A 13,317-nucleotide genomic window follows, 5' to 3' on the forward strand; every position below is an offset into this window, starting at 1 on the left:
AACGCGGTGTTGAACGTCCTTATGGCCGTTCTGAACGTGCGTTTGGCAGTCTTGGAGCATTTCTGAACGCGGTGTTGAACGCCCTTATGGTCATTCTGAACGTGCGTTTGGCAGTCGTGGAGCATTTCTGAACGCGGTGTTGAACGCCCTTATGATCATTCTGAACGTGCGTTTGGCAGTCGTGGAGCATTTCTGAACGCGGTGTTGAACGTCCTTATGGTCATTCTGAACGCGCGTTTGGCAGTCGTGGAGCATTTCTGAACGCGGTGTTGAACGTCCTTATGGCCGTTCTGAACGTGCGTTTGGCAGTCGTGGAGCATTTCTGAACGCGGTGTTGAACGCCCTTATGATCATTCTGAACGTGCGTTTGGCAGTCGTGGAGCATTTCTGAACGCGGTGTTGAACGGCTTCGGGCGTTCGGAACTGGATAATCCCAGATGCAATCGAAACGTGACCCCAGCCGGGCCTCTAATTATTATTTGGCGGCACGTTAGAACGTCTCTGTACCAAATTGTACAAGAGTATTTCAACGCGGTCCTTATAAGGAATTCTGAAACCGCGACAGACACGAAGTGCGTGTTGTGACCCAGTCTTGAACGCAACTTCACCTCCAGGGAGACGCTTGTCGTTGCTTAGCATTTCTTCTCATTAGAATGGTCTCGTGGCTTGGATGTGTTTGCTGTGACACACGACAGATGAAAGCCAAGACCCACCTAAGAAATTCAGTAATAATTTTTATTGTCTTTCCGATGAGAGCTACGCTCTCGGCGAGAACCTGTTACTGTCTAACGATGCATTTTATTTGATGGTGTGGAGTACCACTGAACCACGACAATTTTGGTTTACGGGCTTTTACTAGAATTCAGAGATCTACGTAAGCCTCGTCTCCGTGGTCAGTGACACTGTCTGCACTTTTATGGAAAATTCTCGCTATTAAATGAACTTTGAGCCATCCGAACCGACGGACGTCTCACAGCTGTAGGGTCTACAGAAGACGCAGCTGCTTGTGGCTAATCTCGCCATTATTTTTTTTTTTAAAAATACTGCCTTTGGACAGGACGTGGGCACTCACTCGTTCATGCCTCTGACAAATTTAAATGCTGTCTTGATGTAATGCCAGTGATTGATTCAGCGTTATTATTTTAATTTTAGTTTTTATGCTTAGAGAAAACGTCACTTGGAAGGCCTTAGCTTGCTCGCGGGTTTCTGTGAACGCGGTGATTACCATTTTTTTAGTGTTCTGTCTGACGACAGGTCCATGTGAACAGGATCCTTCCATCCTTTTCTCGGACTGGGACCTGTTCATATACGTTCTTGGCAGATGATCCAGAAGTGGTTTGCCATTGCCTTCTTCTGTGTGTGAATGGAGTAATTGTTGGGATGCCACGGAGGAAAACTCCGTGTTGCCTAGACCACGGCCTTGCCCAACACAAGTTATAAATTTGGGCACCGCCGGGAATCGAACCCGAGACCCCAGGATTACAAGGCCAGCGTTCTAACCGCTAGACCATTTAGGATCAGTAAAAGACGGAATTTATTGACTAGTTGAGCGACTGTCAGCTTATGAAGAAGGACTGCGATCTAATTTTATATTTAGCGATGAAAATTGACTTGTCCAGTTCACAAATGCATTGAAAGTTGAAGTTTATTTTGTTACGTGCTGTTTTGTTTCGCGAGTGGTCAGTTCGGTTGTGTTCGGCCGCGAGGCGAGGCGATCGGTCTGTTCGCTGCTAATTCTGTCGCGCGTGAATAGAAGTTCAAGATCTGAGTGAACAGGCGGAGGAAATGCGAGGACCTTGAAGCAATTACAGACTCCACAAAAGCGCATTCTGTGGCGAGACGCGTCTGGCCTCCGTCCGCACGACGTGGCTCTGAAGCCAAACTGCTCGAAGTTGCCGTGGCTGTTCGATTGCTAATCGATTGTTACCACTTTATGAGCGTGCTCATGTCTGATCTCGAAAGAGACGGCGTATGACTCATTATCTCGTAAACCGCGAGATTTGTGTTGGCCTGAAACGCGCGTCTAATTTTTTCTGTGCGAATTTTTTTTTTTAAAAAAAACGGCCTGCTGCTGTCTCCTTCCTGATTTTTCACCCAAATTGCAAAACTTCCCGATATCTGTCGTCATGACAACCCGCCCAGTCCTTAGGGTTCCGAACGCGCCTTTGAAGTGCACAGCGACATCTCCGTTTCGTCTGTTCGTTGGTTATTAAACGTCGCGTATCAACTCCTAAGGTTATCTATCTTCTAGTTCACATCTCGTTCCATAATTTGTTCCGCCATTTTGTATCATCGCTCATAACATCAGTTCTAAGTAACCACATACCCCATGAAGTATTAATCGATAATAATCATTGCGATTATTATCGATTAATTGGATAAGTGCGAGATGCTTCGTGTTTTGACCTAAACAGGACCGCAGACACCGAGTTATTTTGACTTTCGGGTTGTGAAGAACGAAGATCTGTGACGTCATTGCATATTTTCTATTATTCACTCGTAGTTGCACAGCTGCGAGGCGCAGATGGGAGGATAATATTAAAAAAAATTGGGGGGGCGTGGAGTTTTTTGTTGTTGTGGATTTGACTCAGTCGACTCAAAAAACTTTTTATGCATCAAAATTCATTAGACGTCTTGTCTACCTGCGCGTACTGTTATATTCTCAAGAAGTATGTGCTCCAATTGAGTTCGTAACACTTTCGAATTTAGTACTCAAATTCCCCTGACGGCTCATTATCGCTTCCACAGCCGTTTCCTTTCTGATCCCAGTCCGCGCCGCATTCCGTTGGCCGCATCTTAATGTTATCCTTCAAGTGACGTCACGCGTTGTCTGGCACGAGGCCTGCAGTAGGATCGGTCGTGTGGTTTGGACGAATCTCCGTTATTTTACGACGCTGTCCCAAGTGCTGAGGTTATGTCTCTCTCGCTTTCTTTCTTTCTGGCATTTAGCGGCGGTCCCAGGTTCGAATCTTGGCCCGGACGCCGTGACTTTCTTCGTGGTCGTCCTCAGTTCTTCCCCAAAATTTCCGGGAATCGTCGCCATCTTTGTCTGAAGGGATGGGCGCGTCCTGAGGGCGCTGAGAGGAATATTTGGATCTGAGAGAGGGGCGAAGTGACGGGAGACGGAGGTGCTCCAAGCCAATGAACCTTAGAGACTGGCTGGATATGTAGCACGCATGGGGGAGGCTTTAAAAGCGAACGCGTTGAGGGAGAACGGCCGAGGTTTGAGAACGAAGCTGTTTATGGGGGGAAGTTAATGGTTTAAATGGGGCCATCTGGATTCTGCTGGCTCCAGAGGCCGTGAAGGTTGACGGTAATGAACCTTTGGGTTGGGGGGGGGGGGGGGGGGTTCATCCCGACCGGTTTTTGATGTGGGTTTGGCGCTAGAGTGAAGCCATCACGTCGCATACCTGTGTGGGTTGAAGGAACATTCCACACACACACGAACCTGTTCTGTGTAAAGCTCTTATCCGTCTTCGATTTATCTCTCCGCGTCTCTCGGTCTTCGTGTTTTTATTCTGCTAATAAACGCGGCGGCGAAAAGATCTTCTCGAGACGTTCCCAGGATCTTGGGAGGAAGGGCGGGGCATGTAGCGGGCTTCTGTTGCAAAGACACCAATCGGGATTAATATGACTGGTGATAAGGATCGGTGGTGGGATGGTGTGAACGCGGTGATGAACCTCCGGGTTCGACAGAATGAATGAGCCGTGTTTTCTGCCAAAGTCTTCAAGGTCTCTGCCGACGAGGTACTTAAAAGTCTTTGTTTGGTCTGTGCGCTGTTCCTTTCAATATTAACCAGGTCTCAGATTTCAAGACCCTAACTCCGTCTCTCTGACGCCTGATTACTCCAGGTCAGTCCTTACAAGGGATGTACAAAGTCTCCTCCAGCGCTCTGTGGCAGTGTCGAGAACATTTCCTCATCTTCCGATTAAAACACTCGCTCTGGATGACCATCGATTCAGCATGTGATGTGTTTTTTGAACATGGCTGTGTTCTGGGTTGTAACTGCTTCCGTCATCAGGGCGATGATGGAAGGAGTGAGCACCTCCGAAACGTCGGTCACCGAATACACTTCACATCGGTCAGACCTTCGAAGAGGAGAATTCTGTGCGGTGTTGACGTAATGTCACGTGGTCAGAACCGCCGTGTTCGATTGACCGTGTCGAGACCTTCGATTCGAGTTGCGGATTTTACATCAGTTACTCGTCGCAAAATTCGTCTTATTCACTTTCGATTTTAGCCTCGTTTTTTTTAAATTTGTTCTCAGAGGTTCTTGCAGACGCTGCTGGTGGTAGCCCGGCGAGGTCAACACTTGCGATATTTCTGACACGTCTCATGTCCACAGGCGATGTCCCATGCAAATTAAGGCTTTGACCGGGATGTTCTTTTGTTAAATCTTATGTGGTACCGCCTGATTCGACTTCTAATGGTGAAGCGTTGTGTTTTCTTCGCGGTACGGACTGGATTCTTAAATGCTATTTAGACGAGCTTCGGCTTCGAAGGGTTAATTAATTATCAGAATAAAAATCTATTATTTCCTTAAACAGCGTTAACCAGTTGATCTTCGTAACGGTGAGGCGTTGTGTTTTCTTCGCGGTACGGACTGAATTCATAAATAATATTCAGACGATCTTCGGCTTCGAAGGGTTAATTAATTATCAGAATAAAAATCTATCATTTCCTTAAACAGCGTTAACCAGTTGATCTTCGTAACGGTGAGGCGTTGTGTTTTCTTCGCGGTACGGACTGAGTTCATAAATAATATTCAGACGATCTTCGGCTTCGAAGGGTTAATTAATTATCGGAATAAAAATCTATTATTTCCTTAAACAGCGTTAACCACTTGATCGTAGTAACGGTGAGGCGTTGTGTTTTCTTCGCGGTACGGACCGAAAGTTTAAATAATATTTGGACGATCTTCGGCTTCGAAGGGTTAATTAATTATCAGAATAAAAATCTATTATTTCCTTAAACAGCGTTAACCAGTTGATCTTTGTAACGGTGAGGCGTTGTGTTTTCTTCGCGGTACGGACTGAATTCATAAATAATATTCAGACGATCTTCGGCTTCGAAGGGTTAGTGCTCTCTAACGCCTTGTTCGTTGTTTTGTTAATTTGACGACGATTTATCAAACACATGAGATAGGGTATCGGTTCGTAAGGAACATGAAGTAGCTTTCAGTTTGCCGCTCCTTGATATGCCAAAGACACACGGACTTATCGAGCCTACACTACGAAGTACTGCTCCGGTAAGTTGCTAAGTGACCTTGCATTCTGCTGTTGGTTAGTAAACACGGACCGTAATCAGATCTCTCATTGCTGGCGGACGGTTGCCATGTAGTGCAGAGAGCGGGTTAGCTCAGCCTCGTTTACCTGATCGTCTCCTCCCGGAGATGTCGGAATAAGATAACCTGAGGGAACTGATACAACTTTAATATTTAATATTTTCCGTCAAATCACAATTTTAATAAGATAATAAAATATAAAATATTTTTAAATATCATTTCACGTTCCGCATCGAATGATCGATTTACAAATTGGAACGTCTCTTACGACATGTTTCGGTTATATTTAACCGTCCTCAGGTATAAATTAGATTGGTAAAATTTAAAACTCGAATTACAATCATTTACAAATGTTATGCAGTTTATTGAAGATGTTCTTATCAGATTACTCTTATATATTAGAACGAAGGTATTGTTTTTTTATATGCGGAACGTGAAATGATATTTTAAATATTTTATATTTTATTATCTTATTAAAATTGTGATTTGACGGAAAATATTAAATATTAACCTAATTCACAATATGACGCAAATATACTACCTTATGATACAACTTTGTTAAATAGCCAAGCTGGACTTTTGCGTTCTGAAGGATATTGAAATCACTGCTGCTCCGTGTTAACGAGGTCCCTAGCTCGATTCTCGACTCAGAAATCCTGTGTTTCTTACTCGTTGTGGTAGTGAGGATCCGGTTTGGTCGATGGATTTTAGTGGTGGCGCCAAAAACTTCAGCTGTCACCACGTGCAGACAGACGTCGGTGTCCCTCCCCTTTCCGCCTCTGCCCCTGTCTGTGCCGTCGAGACGATTTATTTCTGTTGAGTGTCGGAGTGGTTCAGGCAGTAAAGTGGAATCTCCAGTGCATGGAAATCTCCTCTAGATTATCTCGTTTGGCATCGAGAGGGAATTTCTTTGTCTTATCTCTCGCCACATCTTCAGAACTGTTCTTATGTCTTGACAAATCACAACGCAAGGATGTCCAGAGTCTTCGGTACTTTGATCCGGTCCGGCGAAGTTTCAGGACGTCGTGAAACATTTCTGTTGTAAGTCTTCTAACTTCACGCATCTACCAAATTTAATGACAATTGGTCCATCCGTCTTATAGTTATTAAGTGAATACGAATATCTCGGTGAAGGTTTGAAGTTACGTCAGACATGCGCAGATTGTCGTGAGTAATGGCGTCATCGTATCCCCACTTCACGAATTTGAGCGTCTGTAGCGTCGGTATTGGCGAGCGTAAGAAAGTAAACTAGGCGAATTCTTAGTATTCCCTAATGGCACGAAGTCCATACCAAATTTCATGAAAATCCGTCCGTCGACACTCTGCTCTTCGCACATCGTGCATGAAGTGAACGCGTTTTTGGACTGAAATGGTCTGTCTTAACAATTCAATTTGAGAACCGCTTTACGGATTTGGATGATATTTGGTATGGACGTTATACCATTGGGTATACCCAGTCAGGGGCATCCAGAATCTGAAAGGAATGCGGATGTCTGTTTCGAAATGAATTTTACCTTTCCAGTCTTGTTTCAGGGGTCATTGAATAGACTGTGTAAGAGGGCCTTATTCAGGTAACTTTGCACTCGAACCCATAACGGAGATAGCCGTGGTTTGGGGATAATTTTAAAATGCATCTTGAAGAAATAGCATATCAGAGTGTTATGGCATATTTATCGCGTGCCTCAATCAGAAATGAGGAAGTTTATGCTCTTGGCGACTACTTCAGACTGCCCAATGACGAGCTGAAGTGATAAGACGTCATTCAATATGTGTTTTACTGTACGAGTGTATATGTCGCTGTGTTAGACGGCAGTAATTTCATTGCATAGCCGTGGAAGCATCAGCCCTCAGTGTCGCCGTTCAAACGTGGAGGGAAATTTGTTTATGGACGTCGGTGTCTTAATGTAAATGCACTTAGGGCGGTTCAAACAGACCTTTGAGCTCACGGAAGCTTCGAAACAAATGACGGGACAACAGCACCTGGGTTCCTGGTTACAGCACCGCGTCTCTGTGGCGCTCCAGTTGCGTATTCGCGAGTTCGCGACAAAATTCCTGGTTGGTCCTCAGCGCACGTCATCCGTAAACATTCACAGGTGAGATGCTTGGAAGTTTTAAACGAGTAGTACCCGTTAATATGAACGGGAAGCGGAAATTATGATTTTTCTCTCCCCTCGGTGGACTAGTGGTTAGCGTGCTCGTCACAGGACCCCAAAGTTCACGGGTTCAAACCCGGCCGAGGTCAATGGATTTTTAAGGGGTGATACGAGGTGCGATCGGAAAGTTTACAGACTGTGTCAATAGAGGGTGAACCGGATGTAGTACGAGCTTCTGCCGCTAGGGGGTGCGGCCTACATTCATAGTGAATCAGTGTGCCAGCCGGCATTTGTTTCTTAGTTACGGGCGTTTTGGTAGTGCATTACACCGACCCTCCTGCGATTTCGGAATGGCGTGTGCATCAAATTTTGCCAAAGACTCGCCAAAACGGCTACGGAAACCTATGAAATGCTAAAGCAAACATTTGGGGAGTCCGCAAACTTTTGTGTGGCATTCACGTTTTAAAAATGGCCGAACCTCTGTCGATGATGACGAGCGTTCTGGACGACCATCTTCGAGCACAACGCCCGAAAATGTTACGAAGATCGACGTCGTACCATCAACGACTTGTGCGACATTGTTGGGATAGGCTATGGGACCTGTCAGCTGATTTATTCTAAAGGAAGAACTCCACATGCGACGCATCCTGTCTGAGGACCAGAAGCAGAATCGACTTCTCGTTTGTCAGGAGCTCAAAGATCTTGCAAGAACCGACCCCAACTTCCTTTCTAAGCTCCGTGTGACTTCTTCCTCTTCCCAAAGATGAAAATTCAGCTAAAGGGAAGGAGATTTGAGACGATAGAAGAGATTCAGGCAGAATCGCAGATGGTGCTTGACAGGCTGACAAAGAAAGATTTCCAGGGATGCTTGCAGGCTTGGCAGCGGCGCTGGGATCGTTGTGTTCACTCCCAGGGGAACTACTTCGAGGGTGATGGATGAATTTAATACCTGAGATAAGTGTACGGGGTTTTATAGGCGCAGTCTTGAAACTTTCCGATCGCACCTCGTATGAGATGTTTCATGAAACATAAATAATCTTGAAATCTTAATTGTGCACGTTTTCCAAATAAGTCGGTTATGCTGACCGTATCAGTGAACTCCTTATCAACGGAGATGCTAAAACGTGTCTCAGTAGATCGGGAAGGCGACGATAAAAGATATTTGTCTTCCTGTGGTTGTCGATTCTGTTATCTCGGGTTGTGACGCCGTGTGGATACAAGATTCAAGGAGGAATTTACTGTGAAACGAGAATTCTGTGGCCTTGCGTACTTTTAAGGTTGTTTTACGTAATCGTTAACTGTTGCTACCTGAAGCTTGGACACTGAAGAGTATTGTACCCGCCTCTCCCCCAAACAAACTTAACTCATACACGTTCGTTTTATAATGGGACGGAATTTCAACACGCGGTTAAAACTGTGTCAGTTGCATCGAGTAGTCTGGTCTGGCTATGACGTAAACACAGTGCATAAAAGACGGCTAATGTATTGGTTAGCTGAGATACAGTCAGCTTCTTCAGGGCTGGCTGCTGCTCCGAGCCCGCTGCGGTCCAGGTAGTACGACACGAGACCAGAGTGCAGTCGGCAAAACAGGTCGCTACTTTAGCTATCGATTTGCCTTGCTGTATATACAACCCGCAGCTCCTGTGTGTTCCCAGCATTCCATCTGATCGCCTGCGGCCTTGTGCCTAGTTGAGCTCGGGAACAGCGACACACACACACACACACAAGACTTGGGACAGACTGGGGAAAATCACGAAAAGTATATGTCGACGTGTGTCCGCAACAGACTGGGATCGCAATTTGGATCGGATTGATAATCGATCGGTCGATCTAGAAGGATCGAGGTAGGTTGAAATGGCTGGAAATTTTTGTAGGAACGCTCGAAGGCCGATTGATGCTGGCCCGGGGGCCCTTGGGACAGGGAAACGAAAGGAGAAGTTTTTGATGCTTTTAACAGGAAAAGATAGCTGAGCTTTTTTGCGTTGTGAATTTTTTTTTCTGACCGGAGAAACCACGGACCCCCGAAGAATCGTGTTAGTAACTATGTGTATAGGTTGGCAGCAGTGGACCAACTAACATCACAGGGCAGGTGCGGAGTTTATTGCTTGTTATTGAACTCTCTTGTCATCACTTGAAGCCCTCCTCAATTTTACATTGCCCTGAGCTGTTTATATCTTTGTACTATTACCACAGAATATTTATCTGGGATTAATTTTAATATCGTATTATACCTTAAGCCTGTGGAATTATACAAGATGGAGTCCTTACATTTTCCGAATCTACTGGGTATTTTTATCTCTTGGAGCATATTCCTTTTCTGTGTCCGATTTCTCAAAAACTCGACAAGATGTTTGTAAAAAGGTTGTCTTTAGTGATATCAGACTGTTGATAACTAGTCCAAATTAAACTCTTTCCTTATCATCGAAGTTATACCCACCGAAATTGAAACTACTCGGTTCAAACGACGTTTCCGGCTTGAATCGGGCATAAGGAATATTCTCTGGCCCCCATATATAATAACGCTGAAGGCTAATCCAATCTGTCGTCGTAACATTTTGTGTTGATTCTGAAGAATGTTTTCATCTCGTGAACTATCTGACACACATTTTATCTTTTCAGGCTGGCTTTACGTCATCTTTAAATTAAGAAACTGGTGACCACTCACCATCAGATAGAGAGAAGGTCTCGCTTGATCTCTGACGTCACCATCTTCCATCATCGATTCAGCCGGAGCAGAAGAGGAAGGCCTGTTGTGATGCATTGTGGTTGTGACTGCATTGTGAGTTGCTTTTCTGTTGGCCGGAAGAGGCGCTGCGTCTTACTTCCATTACAACATGGCTGCCATTCTGTGTAGTTTACCCGCAGTTTGGAAACACAGCAAATGGCGAACTGATAAAAAAATCGATAGATAAATATATAAATGTTGGCCATCGCCTCATTATGACGTAAATGTTGACAAATTGACTGATTTTCGGAGAACAAATTAAGAAGAGTCGCGAAATATTTTTTTTTTTCGCCCGTTGCACATGGTAGCTATAAAATGGAATCCCAGACTTTTATGACGCATTTTAACTTAATATTCGAATCGTTTAATCATTCCATTTTGCACATAAATTCAAGCTTGTTTTAAGTGGGTTTGCAGATAAATGCGAATTAATGCCACGTGTCGTGAGAAGGAGATGGGAACGAAGTGTTTCCGGAGCATCTGGTGGAGGAAATCGAAGTTAGTCTTCGTCGAAAATACTTCGAGTCAGTGAAGTGTTTTTTTTTTCCCCTGTAATAAACGTCAGTGTTCATGTCTCATATTGAGACAATATTTTAACGCGTATATTTGTATCATAAATCACGTAGTGTTGTAAGGAAAGTCACGTCGCCATGGTGACAGAGAACTCTTCGGCGGTGGTGACGTCATCGTACAAGCCTTTGTTGCCGCTAGAGGAGAGGAGGGCCAGCGGATTGGTAGGCCTGCGAGTGCGACGCCATCTTGCATCCAAGAGGCCGTGGTGCATTATGGTCAGGCAAGGGACCGTGAAGCGATGCGTGGTGGCGCTGTTACTGCTGACTATCGTGTCCATCTTCTGCTACGCGCATTACCTCATTAGCTCTCCGTTCTCCAGGTAATGTACAGCCTTCGTACCGTTGAGCATGCCTTCTGTGACTCTTGGACATCAGATGATGAATCCGTCTGTCTCTGTTGCCAACATACGACTACGAAATTCCCGTACTCTCGTCTCCCTATTCCGATCTTTACGGCGAGACGTTGACTACGATTAGTACAGACCGCGGAATATCAAATTTAATATAAATCCGTTTAGTAGTTTTTGGAGCTATAACATGGCTTCAGACGGAAAGATAATCCTGTCTTATATGAGACACTGGACCCAAGGTTCGCGGGTTCAAACTCGGCCGAGGTCGATGGATTTTTAAGTTGTGATAAAAATCAATAGCCGGAGGTCCCATGTCGTAGATTTACGGCATGTAAAAGAACCTTACGAGATGTTTCGTAAGTAAAATTCAGCGGCCATTTCTCGCCCAAGTCTCTCCTGATTCACTACTAGATGGCTCTGGTAGTCAAAATCAGGATTGAGTAGAAATTGTGCAGAGGCAGTGGGTTGGTCACTCACTACTCAAATGCACACTTCAAAAGACTAAGAAACCCCTGACAAAGGAGGCTGCGAAAACCCCGAAACAGTGTTGTAAAGCCGGGAAACAACAACAACAACTATAGGGACAGAACAGTCAGTCTTTATTATATACGAGGTGCGATCGGAAGGTTTCAAGACTGCGCGTATAAAAACCCGTACACTTATCTCAGGTATTAAATTCATCCATCACCCTCGACGTAGTTCCCCTGGGAGTGAACACAACGATCCCAGCGCCGCTGCCAAGCCTGGAAGCATCCCTGGAAATCTTTCTTTGTCAGCCTGTCAAGCACCATCTGCGATTCTGCCTGAATCTCTTCTATCGTCTCAAATCTCCTTCCCTTTAGCTGAATTTTCATCTTTGGGAAGAGGAAGAAGTCACACGGAGCTTAGAAAGGAAGTTGGGGTCGGTTCTTGCAAGATCTTTGAGCTCCTGACAAACGAGAAGTCAAGTCGATTCTGCTTCTGGTCCTCAGACAGGAGCCTTGGCGTCGCATGTGGAGTTCTTCCTTTAGAATCAGCTGACAGGTCCCATAGCCTATCCCAACAATGTCGCACAAGTCGTTGATGGTACGACGTCGATCTTCGTGAATGGCAACATTTTCGGGCGTTGTGCTCGAAGATGGTCGTCCAGAACGCTCGTCATCATCGACAGAGGTTCGGCCATTTTTAAAACGTGAATGCCACACAAAAGTTTGCGGACTCCCCAAATGCTTGCTTTAGCATTTTATAGGTTTCCGTAGCCGTTTTGGCGAGTCTTTGGCAAAATTTGATGCACACGCCATTCCGAAATCGCAGGAGGGTCGGTGTAATGCACTACCAAAACGCCCGTAACTAAGAAACAAATGCTAATTCGATGATGCCGGCTGGCACACTGATTCACTATGAATGTAGGCCGCACCCCCTAGCGGCAGAAGCTCGTACTACATCCGGTTCGCCCTCTATTGACACAGTCTGGAAACTTTCCGATCGCACCTCGTATATAAAGAAAATAAAATTTTTGCGGAGGCAGGCCGATGTATTTGGAACGCTTAGTACGTGTTTCTCAAGGATTCTGTGACTGTCCATTGTGTTTTGAAATAATAAATAGTGAGAGTGGCGAGTGGAGACGGATGATGCCCTAGTTATCGCTGGTTTGGGTTTGGCGAAATATTGTTCAGATCACAGCGTTCATCGCTAGATTTTTTAACGCACGATGACTGTGGGTTCGTAAACACAGCAGTTCGAACTTCCTGTGAAAATCGATTGTGTTCACGGGAAACGCCTTCTTTCCGAGTTGCATAATGGGGCTTTTGAGTGTGTGTGTGGTGTTGGGTGAGAAGATGAACTGGAAGGGGCTGGGAAGGAAGCAGTGCGACCCTTCCCACCAAAAGTAACGCGGAAACAAAGGAAACGCCTGGATCACCGGACGCTTGGCAGACGAGATGCATCCAGGGCCGCAGAGGGCGAAGGACGACCTTGTGGGGGCGTGTGGGGACGTGGAGATCAAAGTACTCGCGGTGCCCCCCCTTGCCGGAACTCTCAGTCTTTCGGCGAGCTGGAAAACGTCTCGCTCACGTGAACATCGGTGTGGCTTCTGAACTAGGAGTTTGTTTCTGTAACCACGGCGTAATGTCGCCGTTAGACACGATCCTGAGTCATTTTCAGGTTTGATGTCTGACTTTTGCAGAATTATTACCGCAGTCCCCTGTTTGCGTGATACTGACAAGCAGATTGCATTTCTGATGATTTATTGCTGGTGATTCATATGACGGTATTTTAATTTTACTGTGTTGGAGTCCCAGGAAGTCTTGCCTT

The 13,317-nt window shown here is 45.4% G+C and overlaps 1 protein-coding gene across 5 annotated transcripts in view; it reads left to right on the forward strand.

The window, feature by feature from the left end:
- The window catches only part of sfl (N-deacetylase and N-sulfotransferase sfl), a 91,895-nt gene that overhangs the window by 46,993 nt on the left and 31,585 nt on the right, over nt 1–13,317 (forward strand). For all 5 annotated transcript variants that reach the window (XR_015538831.1, XM_087361391.1, XM_087361394.1 and 2 more), the window contains exon 2: nt 9,998–10,995. Coding sequence is in view for 4 of the 5 variants with exons in the window: in XM_087361391.1 (XP_087217517.1) it covers nt 10,754–10,995 (242 nt within the window). In the remaining variant the exon portion in view is untranslated. The remainder of the gene's footprint in view (nt 1–9,997; nt 10,996–13,317) is intronic.

The sequence above is a fragment of the Zootermopsis nevadensis genome, unplaced genomic scaffold (genome assembly GCF_977971745.1).
Source record: "Zootermopsis nevadensis isolate Lab colony 2312 unplaced genomic scaffold, Znev_1.0 Znev_ptg000057l, whole genome shotgun sequence".
Taxonomy (NCBI): domain Eukaryota; kingdom Metazoa; phylum Arthropoda; class Insecta; order Blattodea; family Termopsidae; genus Zootermopsis; species Zootermopsis nevadensis.